We start from the raw sequence: 20345 nt of genomic DNA, 5'->3' as shown, positions 1-20345 counted from the left end.
GCTGGTTTCCAAATGGCATGTAGGCGGGAGGTGTCGTCTCGCTTGTTCATACTGTCTGGGTGTTTTTCTATTTCAATGGCTTCTCTGATTATTCTGCTATTGAGATGTTCTATTTTGGCGATTGTTTTTGTACCTTCAAAATTGATGTTGTGTCCCGTAGTGTTTTTGTGTTGTACTAGTGAAGATGTGTGATCTTTCTTCTGTACTGAGTTCTTATGTTCTTCTACACGTACCTCTATTCTTCTGTTAGTCTGTCCGATGTATGTTGCTGGACAGGAGGCGCATGGGATTTGGTATATGCCCTGGTTTTCCAGTTCTAACCCAGAACAAAAACTCTCCCACACAGAAGACAGAACAAGTCAAGCAAAAGTGCTATCACCCAAGCAGAAGAACGCACACACGAACCTGACTGACCCATACCAGAGATGCATGGCGGGTCCTCGAACTCGGAGCCAAGCCAAAGCTCTGGAGGCCACTACACAGCCCACTCCTCAAGACACCAAATCACAACACTCAGGATATTACGACACAACAAAAAACCCCACCCATTCAGAACACACCCCACCCAATCAGAAGACAGCCACACCTCCAACCAATCGGAAGACAACCACACATCCACCCAATCAGAAGACAGCCACGCCTCCACTCAATCAGAAGACAACCACGCCTCCACCCAGTCGGAGGACACCCCCACCCAATCAGAAAGCAGCCACGCCTCCACCCAGTCGGAACACAGCCCCACCGGCAGTTGGAAGGAAAGGAACAGACAGACCACGCATTGCTCCTGAAAGCAGCAGGAGGAATACTCCGGCCTGATGATGACGGATGGGATTCCGTCGAAACGTCGCCACAACTTTCTGAAGATGAAAGGAACGCGGGAAGAAACCCGAGACTCTAGACCTACACATACAGACACCCGCGAGAATCTACGAAAACAAATATATATATATATACGGTATATATATATACGGTATATATATATACGGTATATATATATACGGTATATATATATATATATATATATATATATATATATATATATATATATATATAGAGAGAGAGAGAGAGAGAGAGAGAGAGAGAGAGAGAGAGAGGGGGGGGGAGGGAGGGAGGGAGGGAGGGAGAGAGAGAGAGAATACAGCTGGAAGGGACTTGGAGGTCCAGCCCCCTGCTCAAGCAGGAGAACCTATATCATCTCAAGACAGGTGGAAGTCCAGTCTCTTCTTAAAGATCTCCAGTGATGGAGCACCCACGATTTCTGGTGGCAAGCTGTTCCACTGGTTGATTGTCCTCACTGTCAGGAAGTTTGTCCTTAAATCCAGGTTGCTTCTCTCCTTGGTCAGTTTCCAACCATTGTTTCTCGTCCTTCCCTCCGGCGCTTTGGTGAACAACTTGGCCCCCTCTGCCTTGTGGCAGCCCCTCAGATACTGGAACGCTGCTATCATGTCTCCCCTATTTCTTCTTTTCCTTAGAGTAGCCAGACCCAAATCACATAGCCCTTCTTCTTTACATACATAAAGAAATTATGCTTCTTAAACCACAAACAAAGCATACTATAACAAGGATGCCGACTGCATCACATCCACGTTTGACAGGTTTCATCTTAAGAGTGCACTAAAAAATTGGAGCATAATCCCCTTCCCACAGCCAACAGAAATTACACTGTTCCTTACTTAAATCCTGGTATGTGGAGGTTCACAATGAGGTAATCGTTGTCTGTGCCTCCTGCCCCGCTCTGGATGTGGTCACCAGCAACTTCCCAGCCTGAAAAAGGAAAATCCCATCTAAAGGTAGATCATACGTAATTTTGAACATGTAAACAAATCGAGACCCAGCATCTTCCCTAAATCCAATCACTTTCATTTACACAAACACACACACATACACACATCCCTTGCCCGTAGGTACAGAAACTACGGGTTGCCATGGTAGACTTCAATGAACATTGATAAATGGTTATGAAGAGGAATCGCTGATCATGCAAGTGACCCCACTTGCCAGAGGTCCAAGCAGAGGCCATCTCTAAGCTTCTGGTCACCAAAAGACAACTTGAAGATGCGGTGAGCCACCAGAATGGGTGTAGCCAGCTTGTGGGAACTGCTGCTGATTTTTTAAGAGAAGAAATGGGACCTTGGAGACTCCAAGAAGAATAGCAGGCCCGTTTCTCCACCTTAAAAACAATGGCTGCATCTTAGATGAAATGTTCTCCTCTGACAGGGACTGCTAAGTCCCTCAGAAGGAAGGTCTACCTTGGCTCCCAGTTGAACGTGCTTTTCCTAATCACAGAGCTCAGGGGTAGGCAACCTCGGCTCTTTTATGACTCATGAAGTTCATGAGTCATAAAAGAGCCGAGGTTGCCTACCCCTGACATAGCTGAACCTTGGGTGAAGGTGAAAGCTCAGGAGAAAACCATCTCCAATCTACGAGAACAGCTAAATCTTACCTCCTGTTAAGGCAAAAGCACAGGCCAAGTTCCGAACGTTGTGTGCAACACCCTGCTTAGTTTGATCCTTGCTCACCCAACATTTCTTACGGGATCTGAAGAAACGCTACGGTAGAGATGGGAAATGTAATGAAAAAGACCAGCTCACCATTCATCCCATCACATTTTGAATTCCCCACATTGAAGCAAGACGTCTTCATGTTGAGAGGCAGAACATTCCACCATTTATATTCCAGTCCAAGCACTGGTTCAGTGCCAGCAGGACAGGCTTTGCAATCTAAAGTAGGAGAAAAGAGTTAAGATGTTTTTTTTTTCAAAAAAAACCCCAAACCCTTGATTTTTAATTAGACACCATAAGAACAACAACAAAAATCCAATCTGTATACACTTGGGTGCAAAGATCTCCCTAGAGAGATAATCAAAAATTTCAAGATGGTGATCACAAGCAGGCAGTCAAAGAGCTCTGACCTTTTTCACATGAGCCACACAGATCACGTGGTTGTGGGGGCATCTTGACACAGACCTTCATGGATGATCCTGCTTGGGCTATTCAGGCCAGCTAACTTTCAGTTACCACAGCATTCTTCATCCCAGAAACCATGATGTTTCCCTTGCATGAAGACCTTGTAAGTACCACAACTGCAGTGGCTGAATATCATGGAAGCCAAACTCTGAACTGTTTGTGCATTACTTGAAAAGTCAAGAACTGTGGGGTCCTTAGTGCTCTGTGAGCTTGGTGGTGATCTTGCAGACATTTCATGACTCAAACCAAAATAGACACACTGGAGCAGAAACCACCCTATGTTAATCTGCCTTAGATGATCTAAAGGAAGTTGACGCTAAAGCCTCCAGTGCTTAAGGGCCAGAGAAAGACACTTAAGAAGGACCCACCCCAATGAATCAATCACCTAAAAGTTTGTACCTTCAGACTTGCAAGAATCTCTTAATGTAGCCTTACAATAAAGTTGACTTAGTTCATCTAGTCTAGTTTCCTGTCTGTTTTGCCTCTGATTAAAAGAGTTTTCCTATTTTTAAGAAACACAAAATCTTTCCTTCCCATATATTTTTATTAATTTTTTTATAGTCACAAATGCTTAGTATTTTATCAGCAACTTATTGTCTGGGTTCCAACATTATTTATTATTATTATTATTATTATTATTTTTATTGAAAAGTTTTAAAATACAGTTTTCCTTTAAAAAACCCCCTTCCCCCTCCCTCCTCCCCCCCCACCCCCCCCTCCCCCCCTCCCTCCTTCCCCCCTACCTCCCCCCCTCCCCCCCTCCCCCCCCCCGACTTCCCAGAGCTAAATACAAGGTATATATAAAAAAAGCAATCATAAACAACCATATACTAACAACTATAAATTCTAAAATCCATCACTCTCTAACTTATATAGGATAAAACAAACCTTAGCAATATTAAATATATATAAAAAACTAAAAGAAAAAAAGAAAAAAGAAAACGAAAGAAGACTTATTCGAATGCTACATAAAACTTCTTAACCCTATACTTGTTCTGGATAAACTCAATCCATTTTCTCCATTCCATAATATAACGTTCTTGCGAATGATCTTTCAAATAGGCCGAAATCTTCGCCATCTCTGCCAGGTCGGAAACCTTTAAAGTCCACTCTTCTATGGTCGGCAGTTCCTCTTTCTTCCAATATTGGCCTATCAAAAGTCTTGCCGCCGTAATTAAGTTCAACATCAGCTTGGTGTCCACAACTGTAGCGTCTGCAATTATTCCCAACAAAAAAAGTTGCGGACAAAACTTTATCCTCTGTTTAAAAATCTTCTGCATATTCCACCAGACTTTTATCCAAAAAGCCTTAACCTTCTTACATGTCCACCATATGTGAAAATATGTTGCATCTTCATCACCACACCTCCAACATTTAGGCTGATAATTCGGATACATACTTGCAAGCTTTTTAGGATCTAGATGCCATCTATAAAACATTTTGTAAAAGTTCTCTCTTAGATTTTGAGCTTGAGTAAATTTTACGTTCCTCACCCAAATCTTTTCCCACGTGTCCATTGTAATAACTTCCTGAATATTTTGGGCCCATTTAATCATACAATCCTTAACAAGCTCTGTTTCCGAGTCCATCTCTATCAATGCAAGATATATCCGTTTAATATGTGCTGGTCCCTGATTTCTAATCTGCTTTATCAAATTTTCATCAGTCATTATAAATCCATTTTTCTGGTCTTCTTTCCACCTGGCCTGTAATTGAATATATTGAAACCAAGTTTGAACAACCTTCTCTTCTCGCAAGAGGCTATATGATTTCAAACACCAAACATTCCTTTCGAAACTTAAAATTTCCTTGTACGTAGTCACGTCATGTTTGAAACCAGCATGTATATTTTCTATTGCGTGTTTTGGAATTGCCCACAATGGTATCTTGCTGCTTAGCTTATGTCTATACTTCTTCCAAACTCTCAGCAGTGCCTGTCTTAAAATATGCATCCTAAACACAGTATCTACCTTCTTATCATACAACAAATATGCATGCCAGCCAAACAACAAATCATGGCCCTCAAGATTTAATAACCTCAATTGCGTCAAATTAATCCAATCGCTTATTCCTACTAATGCAGCAGCTTCATAATATAATTTAAAATTAGGCAATTTAAGGCCACCTCTCTCACGAGTATCCTGCATAATCTTAAGTTTAACTCGTGGCTTTTTCCCTGCCCACACAAATTTATTGATACCACGCTGCCATTCCTCCAAATTAGAATCTTTCTTAAGAATCGGTATCATTTGAAACAAAAATAAAAACTTGGGCAGGACATTCATTTTCACTGCTGCAATCCGTCCCAACAAAGACAATTGCAATTTTTGCCAACTCTCCAATTCTTTTTGAATTTTCCCCCATAGTTTTTCATAATTATTTTTATATAGCTTTGTATTAGAGGGCGACAAAATCACCCCCAGATATTTAACCCTCTTAACAATCTCAAATCCAGTTAATCCTTCTAAGAGAGCCTTCTGTGAAATTGTCATATTTCTAGCCAAAATTTTAGTTTTCTGTGTATTTACTTTAAATCCAGAAACCTTCCCATATTGCGTTATTATCTCCATCAGGTCCACAACAGAGTTCTCTGGCTGGGTCACTGTAACAACCAGATCATCTGCAAATGCTCTCAATCTATAATCCTGATCTCCAACTTGTATCCCCTTAATTTTTTCCGAGCTCCGAATCTTAACCAATAGTATCTCTAATGTTAACACAAATAACAAGGGCGATAACGGACACCCTTGCCTTGTGCCCTTCTCAATATTACATACTGCCGTCAGGCTATTGTTAACTATAATGCGGGCAGTTTGTTTTTGATATAATGCCCTAATCGGCTGTAAAAAATTTTCCCCAAAATCCATTTTATCTAAAACTTTCAACAAAAATTGCCAATTCAATTGATCAAAGGCCTTTTCAGCATCTAAAAAGATTAGCGCTGCAGAGATCTGGTTGTGCCTTTCCAAAAACTCTAACACATCAACTATATGTCTCACATTATTTTTCATTTGCCTACCACTAATAAACCCCGTTTGATCCCCATGAATCACCTGTTGCAGAACCCTCATCAGTCTATTAGCCAAGACCTTAGCAAATATCTTATAATCTGTATTTAAAAGCGATATCGGTCTGTAATTTTTAACTTGAGTAGCATCCTGGTCTTCCTTCGGAATCAAAGAGATAAAAGCTGTTTTCCAAGACGGTGGCACCTTTCCCCCCCTCTGAATTGTCTGAAACAGTTCCTTTAACGGCTTTATCATCTCAAATTGTAAATTTTTATAATAGGCCGCAGTCAAGCCATCCGTGCCTGGCGCTTTATCCACCTTCAGTTCTTTAATTGCTGTAAGAATTTCTTCTTCTGTGATCAATTGATTAATCCCCTCTTTTTGTACTTGCGTAAGAACTGGGATGCTAGCATTCTCCAGATATATATCAATATCTTTTACATTAATTTCCTCTTTAGTATATAATTTCGAATAAAAATCCACAAAAGTATCCTTAATAAGATTCTGTTGAAACACAACCCTTCCTTTATACTCAATCTTATCTATATTAGAGGCCCTTTGTTTTTTCCTCAGTCTATAAGCTAACCATCTGCCTGGTTTATTAGCGTTGCAAAAAGTATTGTGCCTAGAAAACCGCAGATTGGTTGCCACTTGATCTGCCATTAATTTATCAAATTGTCCTCTTAGCAGTCTAATAGCCTCCTTGAGCTTCACATCCTCTGGATTCAAAATCAAAGCCTTTTCTTTTTCCTTTATTTCATTCTCCAATTCTTTCCTTCTAAATTCCACTGCACATCTATGTCTATTATTCATATATATCAACACCCCTCTCATATAGGCCTTGCTAGCATCCCAAACCATGTCCATAGAGGTACCCTTATTCATATTAATCTCAAAAAAATCCTTCATCCGCTGTTTACATTCTTCCACGTTTCTCTGATTTCTAAACAAATTCTCATTTACGCGCCACGAGCGCCTGTCTCTTTTCTCCTTATCAATCTCCAACCAAACTGGACTGTGGTCAGAAATAGTTCTTGCACAAATCTTCACCTTTTTAGTTCTCAAAAAAAAATCATTAGTCAACAAAATAAAATCAATCCTCGAAAAAGATTGGTGTCTGTCAGAATAAAAAGTATAATCCTTCTCCTGTAAGTGTCTCTCACACCAAATATCTCGCAATTCCAGGTCATCCTTCATTTCAAAAAAAGATTTAGGCAGTCTAGCATGACTTGGAATGCGCTTAAAAGCTCCAGCCTTATCCAACTGTACATCCAAAACACCATTCCAGTCTCCCATAAAAATAAAAGATTTATAATCCAACTGGGTAAGCTTTGTGTGGAGTAAACTAAAAAAATCAGCTTGTTGTTGGTTAGGTGCATATAATCCAACTAGAAGCGTCTTTTTACCTTCTAACAACAGCTCAATCATAACATATCTTCCATGTTTATCTGCTTCAATTAAGTCTGCTGTTAAGGCACTTTTAACATAAACAACCACTCCATTTTTCTTATTCTCTGCAGAGGCAACAAATTGCGTACCCAGTCTCGAGTTCAATAAATGCTTTTGATCCAAAAGTCTAATATACGTTTCTTGCAAACATATAACATCTATCTTAAATTGTTTTAAATATTGAAAAACTTTCTTCCTCTTCTGCGGTGAATTTAGTCCATTAACATTCCAGGTTAGAAATTTAGTTGCCATGCATATCCTCCAAAAGCTCTTGGAGCACAGCTTTGATAGGACTAAGTTCTTTAGGCCGTGCTCCTCCCACAGCTTGACTATATGTACGTTGTGAAGAATCTGAAGACTTTTGCTGATCTTGTTCTTTTATTTTCTTTGCTCGTTTTAAAGCAGCACGCGTTACTCTTTGCTCTCTAGGATCATCCAGAGAAGTTGTAACTTGATCTCCTCCAACACCACTTTCCTCTGTTTCATCCTCTTGATGTTCTCCTTCTCCCGATCCCTTTCCAGCTTCCAGAAGTGTTAATGGGGTTGCTTTTAAGACATTATTGTAGAAATCACGCGCTTGCTTCACAGTAATCAGCCGATACCTTTTACCTTCATGCATCACCATCAGCCCATCTGGAATCTCCCATCTGAACCTTATATCTCTTTGCTTAAGCTCATGCACGAGAAATGTATAGTCCTTCCTTCCCCTTAAAATCCTTGGAGGAATTTCTTTTAAAACCAAGACTTCTTGTTCAGCAATCACCACTTTAGCATCATAGGCAGCTTGTATAACTTGATCTCTAATCTCTCTTTTTGCAAAATAAACCACCACATCTCTAGGCAACTTTCTCTGTCTGGCAATCCATGAATTCACCCGAAACACTTTATCCATAGCTGCTCTTATTTCAGATGCTGGCTGGTTTAATACCACTTCAAGAGCCTCAGAAATCAGCTGCTTTAAATCTTCTTTAATATTCTCTTTTAAACCTCTGATTCTGACAGCAAACTGCATCTGGTAATATTGGGCTAGACTTAACTCCCTTTCCACTTTGTCTCTTGCATTTTCATTCTCCCGTGCTTTTACTTCTAATATAGCATTCCTTTGAGCCAGATCATCCATTTTTTCATCTAATTCTTCCACACATTCCGCCACTTTATGCACTGAAGACAAAATGTCTACCTTCATCACGCTGAACTTCTGTTCCATCCTCTCTTCCATTCTCTCCTCCAATTTCTCCAATTTCTCCTCCATCTGTGCAAATTTATCACCCATTGATTGATTGATTGATTCCAAAAGTTTATCCAGAGCATCTCGTAAATCCTTCGATGTCAGCACTTCAGGAGGGTGTAACGCCTGTAGTGATGATTGTTGCACCGGCGAAGATCCACCGCTCCGAAGAGTTTTAGGGGGAGGTTTCGCCGCCATCTTTTAGTCCTCAGTTATGACGCACTTTCACTTAAAGTTTAAAAAGTCCAAAAAGCTAGAGAGTATAGTAAAATAATCCTCTTCATCTTTACCTCTTGTACCGCTCTGCCTGCTCCTTTAAATCATAGTCCTTTCTTCAGGCAGGGATGGTTCGCAGACGCCTGGCTCTGCTCCAAGAAGTTCGGAGCAGAGACGCCGGCCAGCTGGGAGCAAACCAGGCTTCGGGGGAGTTCAATCCTTCAGCCGCCCAAGCTCCAAGCTCAGGTGGCCCCGGAGAACTCTACCCCTACCTGGGGCCTCACCCCCTCCTCTTCTCCCGAGGAGGGGGCTTCAATTTCGCCCGAACAGCTGATCGGCGCTGTTTCAGGCGAAAAAACAAACAGCTGAGCCGCGGGCAGCCCGGGAAGGCTGTCTTCGGCGCCGCGCCGCCACCGGAAGTCCATTATTATTATTATTATTATTATTATTATTATTATTATTATTATTATTATTATTATTATTATTATTATTATTATTGTTGTTGTTGTTGTTGTTGTTGTTGTTGTTGTTGTTGTTATTATTATTATTATTATTATTATTATTATTATTATTATTATTATTATTTAACTTACTAATACATGTTAAATTCCTTCCTCTCATTTTTCTAGCCATTGATAAAAGGAATCCCACGTTCTAAAGTATACTGAATCTTCTTTCTCTTTCATTTCCAATGTCAATCTATCCATTTCTGCACAATCTAAAAAATAATAATAATTAACTCTTCCTCTGCTGGTAAATCTTAATTTTTCCAATGCTGAGCGAATACAATTCTTGCTGCAGTTAATACATGTAATATTAGCTATATACACTCTTTCTCATAGCTTCCTACAATTATGCCTGACAAAAATAATTCTGGCTTAAAATCTATATGTTTTTTTAGTCATTTTCTCTAACCATATGTGTATTCTTGACCAGACTCTTTTGGCTTTGTGGCATGTCCACCAAAGTTGGTAATAAGTGCCTGGTTTAAGAGATACAAAACCTTTCAAGATCCATGTTGTATATCACAGTTTTGCGTTCACAGAGATGAGGACGCGTGGGTGCCATCAACAAAACAGCAAACAAAAGCGAAGGCTTCTATTGCTAATCCAGAGTTTCCATCCCGGTCAGTTTCTCATACCTTGAGTTCCATCTGTAAACATCCCTGGTGGACAAGGAACACAGAAAGATGATCCGTTATTGTAAAAACCAGGGTTGCAAGGCGGACATTCCTTCCGTTCTCCGGAAGGAGGTAGCTTGACCGCTTCAGAGACGTCCTCCTGGCAGATCTTGGGCTCCACCCATTTGTACATGAGCTGGGTCTGAAAATAAGAAGACACAGAATCAAACTAAGACTGTTGACCCGGAATTAGGGGACAGCATAGGAAGTATCAACCGTGAATATGTGCAGATGGCTCTGCTGTCTGTGGGCACTTGCAGAATCATGGATGCAGGGCCATGAAAGGACAGCAAGGAAAACACGCAATATCCTAACCCACCCAGGAATATACGGTGTCTTACGGAAACACCCAAAAGGGAACATTTTTAGCGACTTCTGCTTTCTCGTTTCTTATCTATAGTGTGCCAGCCTTACAGGGTGAAGTCTTTATATTATGTGTGTCAGCTTTCCTGGGTGGATTGCTTATGTAATCAAAAAGGTATAAAAACAGGGATTTTTCTGACATTTGGAGTTTTCTCTCTTTTAGAGGAGCCCGTCTTTGTTCAGCTGAATAAAAATGTAAAGCTGGAAGGCAACCTTTGGTTTCCTGTGTTCTGTTCCAGCCTACGACCGGCCCTGTTTGTGTGTCAGGGACAACCCCTTTTTCCATTTTACAGTCAATAGGCTGGAAAAACCCAACCCAAATTTATTTACGGTTCAAACAAAAAAGCAACAGAATATTTCCTGTGATAAATGAATCAAAATATCAAACAAGAGTCAACAAACAAGAGTTAAACAGAAGTAGCAAGAACAGACCAGGATTCCCTTAGAATGTATCCAAATGGTTGCCTTCAGCAACCAGCCCCGCCCACACCTTCCCCTTTTATTATCAGTCCCAAGGCCTGGCTTCTCACTGCCTTCTCCTCCTCTCACTGAGTTGCCTCATTGATTTTTCTCTGCTCTGCTCTGCTGGATTGCCTTCTGCTTCTAGCGTCTCTGAACAGATTCAGCTGTGACTCTTCTGAGTCTGACACCTCGTACTCACACAGCTGAGCCTCATGAGGAACACGACTGGAGGGACCAAGCTGAGAGTCCTGCAGTGCATCAGAGCCTCCCTCTGCCACCAAAAGCTCTCCAAACCCCTCCTCCTCCTCCTCAGATTCATCAGACTCAGCTGCTGGGAGCACAGGCTGACACTGAATCACAACATCCTGTATTTTTTTTATCAAGCAACACCTCAGAACCTGCACAGCAAGACTGATACTTAAGAAAATCAACTATTACTTAGGTACAGCTGGAACAGAAAAGAAAGCGATGGAAAGAAGCAACCAAACAGAAACTGGAAACCAAGAGTAGGCCTGGAGAAGACACAATGAAGTTAGCAACTGAGGCAAATGCCAAGTGAGTTACATTCCACTGCTGATCACTATCAAGATACCTTTCAGGTCCCCAAATCCTTATGGCTTCCCTTGCATATATCCTCTTGTGCTTTTGTTTTGGGGGGCTGCCACTCTGCTGGGGAGAAGGTGGGATATTTGCTTTCGCTTGGAACAACTTTCGCTTTCTGCTTTTCCTCTCCTGCCTCCATCCACTTGAGAAAGGAATGTGTCTCCCTTGTCAGGGAGATGGGTTACAGAGAAAAGAAACTGGAGAAGACCTTGAGATGCACGCCAACTGGGCCAGTTGCCCGCACATCGTTGCCACCTGTGGATCGGCTGGATTTCAAATGGACATTATGACTTTAGTGGGAGGAGGAATATTGCTGGTTTAACTACTGTACCACTTGAGCGGGATTTTCCCCAGATCTCGCCTTGACTTCCCTACTGTCACTAACCCCTTAATAAAAGTTTCCTTTTGAGACAATGCCTGTTTCAAGAGTTCTGCTTTCTTGGGTGGTTAGCTGAGGTGGGCCCTTACAATACCACTATGTGTCAATGGTGCTGAAGAAGTGTCTGGATGTTGAACATTCCCACACAATATTTAACCAGTATCTGTCGGATAGGTTAGTGTAGTCGACATTTGATGGGAGAGTGGGAACCTTTTTACTCAGAGCTACCAAAACCAAAGCAGGAAGGGGGAACAGAGTGAGTAAGGACTAAGTTACAGTATACTTGAAAAGTATGCTTGAAAACATCATGGAAACCTAATGCTGAACTGTTTGTGCATTACTTGAAAAATCAAGAACTGTGATGCTTTGAGCCTGGTGGTTTTCCTGCAGACGTTTCGTGACCCAAGTAGGTAACGTCTTCAGTGCTAGAGGGAAGTGAGGTTTGCAGAGACGAGGAGAAGGAAAGAAAGAGGGGACAGAGGCAGAAGAGGAGGCAAAAAAAGGAGGAGGAGGAGGAGGAGGAGGATAGAGGAGGAAAAAGAAGAAGAAAAGGAGAACTCTGGAGTTCTTGGTGCTCTCTGAGCTTGATTGTTTTCTTGCAGACATTTCACAACCCAACTAGGTAACATCATCAGTGTTAGAAAAGGAGTGAGGTTTGCAGAGAGAAGGAGAAGGAAAGAAGAAGAAGAAGAAGAAGAAGAAGAAGAAGAAGAAGAAGAAGAAGAAGAAGAAGAAGAAGAAGAAGAAGAAGAGGAGGAGGAGGAGGAGGAGGAGGAGGAGGAGGAGGAGGAGGAGGACTCTCGCATCCTTGGTGGTCTCTGAGCTTGGTGGCTTTCTTGCAGATGTTTCATGAACCAACTAGGTAACATCATCAGTGCTAGAAGGGAGAAGAGGAGGAGGAGGAGGAGGAGGAGAAGAAGAAGAAGAGGAGGAGGAGGAGGAGGTGGAGGAGGAGGAGGAGGACTCTCGCATCCTTGGTGGTCTCTGAGCTTGGTGGCTTTCTTGCAGATGTTTCATGAACCAACTAGGTAACATCATCAGTGCTAGAAGGGAGTAGGGTTTGGTCCTTTCTAACACTGAAGAGATGACGTAGTTGAGTCATGAAACATCTGCAAAAGAACAACCGAGTTCAGAGAGCAGCAAGGACCCCACTGTCCAACCCTGAGCTACAAATATTCTCTTCTATTGATAACATCGCGGCATGGATTGGCTTCCTGCCATTACACTTGAAACCGGATCTGTGGTAACTACAGGGTGCTTGAAGCCATTTTACTCTTCTCCAGGACAAAGGCCGAGTTCAGCCCAGCCAAAGATATTTATGCACTGAAGCAACTCCTTGGTAAAAGGAGAGGCAGCATTCAGACATTCCTGCGTGAAGACTTCTTACGCGTGACCCACTGCAACGGATTGGGAAGATTTAGGATTAGGAGCCGGGGGAGAGAGGCAACTCACTTTTCCTTCCCAGTCACACGGAGTATGGATCTGGAAAAAGTCTTTATTTGAGCAAGGAAGGCGTTCCAGACATTGGCCTGACCCTTCATCTGAAAGTAAAAGACGAGAAGCGTAAGACCCAGCTTGCCTGGCAGACATGAGGCCTAAACCAGACTAGAGCAGGGCTTTTCAACCTTTTCACCCACTGTGCCACTTTTAGGATACGGCAACATCCGAGGACCACCAGTCGCCTAGCAAGGTGTCAAAAACTTCATGACCAAAAAAAGAAAAAAGGAAAAAAGTGATGAAGTAAAGGTAATCCTTGACTTACAACAGTTCACTTAGTGACTGTTCGAAGTTACAATGGCACTGAAAAAAGTGCCCCCCAAGCCACAGCCGAGCAAGACACCTGCCTGCCCGCCCGGCGGCGCTCTTCCTCCTGTCCGAGGTTTTCCTTGTTGTGAGCATTTCTGTTGAGGATTGGCAGCGGGGGTGTGTGTGTGGGGAGGGGGGTTGGTTTTTATTCCCCCCTCCCCCCCATCTGCTGGGTGGTTGCAGCAGGTTTTGGTCACTTCACATGACCCTGGGACGCTGTGACCGTCATAAATATGAATCAGTTGCCAAGCATCTGAATGTAAATCACAAGACCCTGGAGATGCTGCAACATTCCAGCTGATTGGCGCTTCTTCTGGGCTCAGCAGATGTGCCGGGATCAGCACCGAGCTCCAGCTGGAGTCTGGTGCTGATCCTGGTGCTTCCACTGAGCCCTGACAGCCCTGCAGCTCCAGCCGTCTCTCGCTCAGTCTTGTGCGGTGCTGCCACCGGTTCAGCTCATTCCCCTCCCCTGCTACTTTTCTAGGAGGGTTGCGTGCCACCTGCCAGGTGCCAACGTACCACAGGTGGTACCCGTACCACTGGTTGAAAACCCCTGACCTAAACTACTGAAGGCAGGGGTTTTTTTCTATCTTCCATGTGGGGAGAACCAAGAGACAGAATAACAGCTGGAAGAGACCTCAGAGGTCTTCTAGACCAGTGATGGCGAACCTTTTAGAGACCAAGTGCCCAAACTGCAACCCAAAATCCACTTATATATCGTTGGGTGCTGGGTGGGCATGGCCCATTGGGTGAGCATGGCCCATTGGGTGGGAGTGGCCAATTGGGTGGAGATGGCCCATTGGGTGGGCGTGGTTGCGGTGGTAATGGCAGACTGGGTGGGACTAAACAGTTCAATCAATCAATTCCAACTTTGCAAGATCTTTTTTTTCCCCGCGAGAAGTTGAAATTGATTGATTGATTGAACCTTTTTTTTTGCACATGGCGGCGGAGGCCTAAAGCAAAAAGGTTTTATAAAACCCAACTGAAAGCCTAGGACTGGGGCGACGTCGCACATGCCCACAGAGAGGGCTCTGTGTGCCACCTGTGGCACACGTGCCATAGGTTCACCACCATGGTTCTAGACCAACCCCCTGCTAGAACAGGAGAACATATGCCTTTCCAGACAAGTGGTTGTCCGATCTCTTCTTGCAAATCTCCAGTGATGGAGCATCCACAACCTCTGGAGGCAAGTCGTTCCACTGGTTAATTATTCTCACAGACAGGAAATTTCTCCTTAGAGCAGGGCAATCTGACTATTCGGGGCGAGGATGCCACGCCCCTCCTCACAAGGTTCACCTGGGGAGTAGGATTTAAGAAGGTGACATGGGGGAGGGGCTTTTGTCAGGAAGAAGTGTTGCATTTTTCTAGCCACACACTTGCCGTTACCGACATCTTACTGCCTTGCTTTGCCTTGCCTAGCCTGGCCGTGTGTGACTTCGCAGCAACACAGCTCTGCTCCGAGTTGTGCCGCACTCCCAGTGAACTCTCCGTACGTCAAGGATGCCCTGTGACCGGTGGCAGGATTCAGCCGGTTCGCACCACTTCAGCAGAACCGGTATTTATTTTATTTTATTTTTTTGTCGCCCAGGCCCAGAATGGACTTCCGGAAGCGGCATTCGCGCAGAGAACTGGTTCTTCACCTATTTGAATACCTCCACCGCCACTGCAGTGAACTGTGGGAATTTGGGGGGGGGGGGTGGAGGGAAGTTGGATCAATAAAAAGGAGTCAATCCTTCACTTCAGCTGCGTTGCTTCCGTGCCCAGTCCTGAGTCATAACAAGCGCTGCCTTTGCAACAAGCCGGTGTCTAAATCTTTCAATCAACCTTCAATGTTTCCTGCCTTTGAGTGAACACCTTACTCTGAACTGGGACATTCGGTTCTCCTTGGAGAAGGGAAAAGTACCTGAATAGTGTGTTGCTTCAGGACACTTGGTGCATTCCCGAGCCCCTTTTTCTGAGTAGGTATTTCTTGGACAGATTTCACACATGGAGGAACCTGATTTGTTGCTAAAAGTGCCCGGCTTGCAGGGAAAGCATTCAGACGTGTAGGCCACCCCTGCAAAACAGAAAGCACAGACAAAGCCCATGTAGCAAATGCAAAACCACCCGGAAGCAGATTCCAATTGCAAGAATGAAGCTGGGTGCCTGGGGGTGTTTTGGAGGGCATAGTGCTGGATTGGAGCAATATTATCCTGATTTCAATCCCTATTTTGCTACAAAATTCATACAAAATCCAAAATTCTCTGGAGCCAGCAGAGATGGCTAAATTGACTGTATTGATTAAATAAAACAATAAGGTAAAGGTAAAGGTTCCCCCGCACATGCGTGCTAGTCATTTCTGACTCTAGGGGCTGGTGCTCATCTCCGTTTCAAAGCCGAAGAGCCAGCGCTTGTCCGAGGACATCTCCGTGGTCATGTGGCCAGCATGTCTAGACACCAAAGGCGCACGGAACGCGGTTACCTTCCCACCGTAGTGGTCCCTATTTTTCTACTTGCATTTTTACGTGCTTTCGAACTGCTAGGTGGGCAGAAGCTGGGACGAGTAACAGGCACTCACTCTGCTACGCGGCACTCGGGATTCGACCCGCCAAACTGCCGACCTCTTGATCGACAAGCTCAGCATCCTAACCCACTGAGCCACCGCGTCCCTTAAATAAAACAATACAAATACCTTTATTGCTATATGGAAACCACTTCTGGACTTTAAGCTTGAGGTGAAAAAAAAATGAAATATTCATTTTGGGCTTTACCGATTAGATAGAGTTGATGTTATGGCTAGTTTATATTATTTTGTAAAAGAAAAGTAAAAGTAAAGGTTTGATGTTAATACGCTATTTTACTGCACCAAAGGAAGTCAGAAGTCAATGCCTCTTTTTTTCTTCTTTCCCTCACTTTTCTATTCCATTTTCCCTTCCCCATCTTTTCCGCTATTTACTTTTGCATTTTCATTGTATTGTACATTAAAACTAATAAAAACCTTATATGCTAAAAAAATCCAAAATTCTATTTACCTAGAACATTCTTGGATTAGCCAAAGGTTTATTACAGTGTCTGTTAACCTGACAGGAGCAGGTTAAATTATTTGGTTTTGGGAGAGGTGCATGCTCAAGTAAATAATAATAATAATAATAATAATAATAATAATAATAATAATAATAATAATAATAATAATAATAATAATAATAGTAATAATAATAATAATATAAAGTTGGAAGGGACCTTGGAGGTCATCTAGTACAACCCCCTGCTCAGGCAGGAAACCCTATACCATTTCAGGCAAATGGCTGTCCAGTCTCTTCTTAAAAACTTCCAGTGTTGGAGCATTCACCACCTCTGGAGGCAGGTTGTTCCACTGGTTAATTGTTCTAACTGTCAGGAAGTTTCTCCTTACTTCTAGGTTGCTTCTCTCCTTGATTAGTTTCCATCCGTTGTCTCTTGTCCTGCCTTCAGGCGCTTTGGAGAATAGCTTGACTCCCTCTCCTTTGTGGCAGCCCCTGAGATATTGGAACACTGCTATCATGTCACCCCTCACCCTTCTCTTCATTAAACTAGACATACCCAGTTCCAGCAATTTTCTATGTAAGATTTCAAAAGTGGCTTGCTGTTGCCTCCTTCTTAGGGCTGAGAGGGTGTGGCTGGCCCAAGGTCACCCAGCTGATTTTCATGCCTAAGGTAGAACTAGAACTCCCACTTTTCCAGTTTTTAGCTCGGTGCCTTACGTAAAACTGCATATTTGATATTATCCCTTTCCAATCCAAGGCTTCTTGCAATGCTTTTAATAGACGGATTGGACCTATTGTGCATCACACAGAGTCTTCCTGGAGTTGGACAGTCACAAGAACTCCGATAAATAAATATATAATAAAGCAAAAAAAAGATTATTTGGGACATCAAGCAGAATTCTTTCCCTCTTCGTATACACTCTGCTACTGTGCTAAGTTTAAGAAAGCCAGAACCTCTTTGCAGTGGTAGGCAGTTTCCTTTAATTTATTGTAAACGGTGGAGGATGCATTTAAAAACCGAACACAAATAACATACTGACTTTGTTTAAAACGTGTACGTACTATTAAGTGTACGTACTCACCTGTCTTAGACTAAAACAGCTAAAGAATAAAGTTCGGTGAATTCCTCTGACACCTAATGATGCACGTCTTTTCTTGCCCTCAGTGCCAACTTTCAAGTCACTCAGAAACTTGGCAAGAAGTTTTCAAAAGGGATTGAGGAGGGAAGAAAAGAAATTACTGGGAGACAGCCATGCAGAAAGTGCAGCTCCAGACCTTTACCTCTTTTAAAGACATCTTTAAAAAAAAAAACACTTGGGGTGATCCACTTCGTCAATTGCGATCAACAAGTTTGCAGATCGCTCCCATATTTTTTGGCACTTGCCCAACCTACAAATTGCACATAATTTAAAAGCTACATTTTCCCCACCCAGTGCACTTCTTTTCTTCTTGCTGTTCTACAAAAAAGCAACTGTTTTTGCTTAATGATATTATTCTACCTATTGTTCTATAAATCACGGGTTGTCCTCATGAAGGTGTTGCTTCAGTGTGAATTTTGGTTGTTCACTGGCCCAAGTTCTTAATCAACAAAGCTACTGTTTTTCCCTGTGGATTCACTTCTATCCAGCAGGTGTCACTGTTTTCCTAGTAACTAACTCAGGCACAAAACTGCTGCACTAACCCAGCTTGTATACATCATCATCATCATCATCATCATCATCATCATCATCATCATCATCATCATTATTATTATTATTATTATTATTATTATTATTATTATTATTATTATTATTATTATTATTATTATTATTATTATTATTATTATTATTATTATTATTAATTTAAACATGAAACTCAGTCAACTGAACTCAAATTGACAAATTTCCTAGTAACTAACTCAGGCACAAAACTGCTGCACTAACCCAGCTAGTATATGATTATTATTATTATTATTATTAATTCCATTTATATCCCGCCCTTCTCCGAAGACTCAGATTATGATTATGATTATGATTATGATTATGATTATGATTATGATTATGATTGTTGTTAATATTATTATTAATATTATTATTAAACTTTTATTCATTAAACATATAAATATATAATAAAGCAATATAATAAATAAATAAAGCAATAATAAAGCAGTAATAAGCAATAATAAAGCAAAATAAAGCAAACTCAGTCAACTGAACACTCAGATTGACAAATTTCCTAGTAACTAACTCAGGCACAAAACTGCTGCACTAACCCAGCTAGTATACATCATCATCATCATCATCATCATCATCATCATCATCATATTATTATTATTATTATTATTATTATTATTATTATTATTATTATTATTATTAATTTAAACATGAAACTCAGTCAACTGAACTCAAATTGACAAATTTCCTAGTAACTAACTCAGGCACAAAACTGCTGCACTAACCCAGCTAGTATATGATTATGATTATGATTATGATTATGATTATGATTATGATTATGATTATGATTGTTGTTAATATTATTATTAATATTATTATTATTAAACTTTTATTCATTAAACATATAAATATATAATAAAGCAATATAATAAATAAATAAAGCAATAATAAAGCAATAATAAGCAATAATAAAGCAAAATAAAGCAAACTCAGTCAACTGAACACTCAGATTGACAAATTTCCTAGTAACTAACTCAGGCACAAAACTGCTGCACTAACCCAGCTAGTATATTATTATTATTATTATTATTATTATTATTATTATTATTATTATTATTATTATTATTATTATTATTATTATTATTATTATTATTATTATTATTATTATTATTATTATTATTATTATTTTAAGTGCCACTGCAAATATTTATTTATATTTCCTATTTCTTAACCTCCCAGCTCCCTCAGAGAAATATAAGAGTGGGAAAGTAAGAAAAAGAAATCAGAAACTTCGCGTTTTCATGTTAAGTCTTCCCCTATACATCCCCCATTCCAGCTGCAAATATGAAGATTCTCACAAGCTGAGTTTAATTTCTGCAGTCTGCAGGAACATTGCACGGATGCCCTGAAAATGGTCACCTTCAATTGTGATGTTTTTCACAAGGACGGGCTTCACCACCTGCGACCCCATCAGTATCCCGGTTGTTCGCCAGTACAAGATATTAGTTCCTGACTTCAGCGTTACCTGGGAAGAAAGGAACAGCAGTATATAGATATACAGACAGTCCTCAACTTACAACATTTCATTTAGCGACCGTTCGAAGTTGCAACAGCACTGACAAAAGTAACTTACGACCGTTTTTCACAGTTACATCCTTTGCAGCGTCCCCAGGGTCACGTGATCAAAATTCCGACACTTGGCAACTGGCTCGTATTTATGACGGTCGCAGTGTCCCCAGGTCCTTTTGAGACCTTCTGACAAGCAAGGTCCATGGGGAAACCAGATTCACTTAACAACCGGGTTACTCACTTAAGCACTGCAGTGATTCGCTTAACAACTGTGGCAAGAAAGGCCGTAAGATGGGGCAAAGCTCACTTAAGGACTGCCTCGCTTAGCAACAGAAACTTTGAGCTCAATTGTGGATGCAAAGTGAGTAGCTGCACCAGGCTGCCTTTAATGCAAACTAAGCATGGAAGAGAGTGGATGTAAGAGAAAGAAGTTAAGATACAATTAAAGGTTATTTTCCTGGC

At 41.6% G+C, this 20345-nt stretch overlaps 1 protein-coding gene across 2 annotated transcripts in view; it reads right to left on the bottom strand.

Annotated features, from left to right (window-relative positions):
- The window catches only part of ELAPOR2 (endosome-lysosome associated apoptosis and autophagy regulator family member 2), a 108771-nt gene that overhangs the window by 28665 nt on the left and 59761 nt on the right, over positions 1-20345 (bottom strand). For both annotated transcript variants that reach the window (XM_081331542.1, XM_081331543.1), the window contains exons 6-11: positions 19734-19839; positions 15564-15716; positions 13307-13395; positions 10009-10189; positions 2592-2720; positions 1674-1764 (exon numbers count right to left, since the gene is read on the bottom strand). In XM_081331542.1, coding sequence (XP_081187668.1) covers positions 1674-1764; positions 2592-2720; positions 10009-10189; positions 13307-13395; positions 15564-15716; positions 19734-19839 — 749 coding nt within the window. The remainder of the gene's footprint in view (positions 1-1673; positions 1765-2591; positions 2721-10008; positions 10190-13306; positions 13396-15563; positions 15717-19733; positions 19840-20345) is intronic.

The sequence above is a fragment of the Vipera berus genome (assembly GCF_964194415.1).
Source record: "Vipera berus genome assembly, chromosome: 6".
NCBI lineage: Eukaryota > Metazoa > Chordata > Lepidosauria > Squamata > Viperidae > Vipera > Vipera berus.
This window is presented reverse-complemented; position numbering and strand designations above follow the sequence as displayed.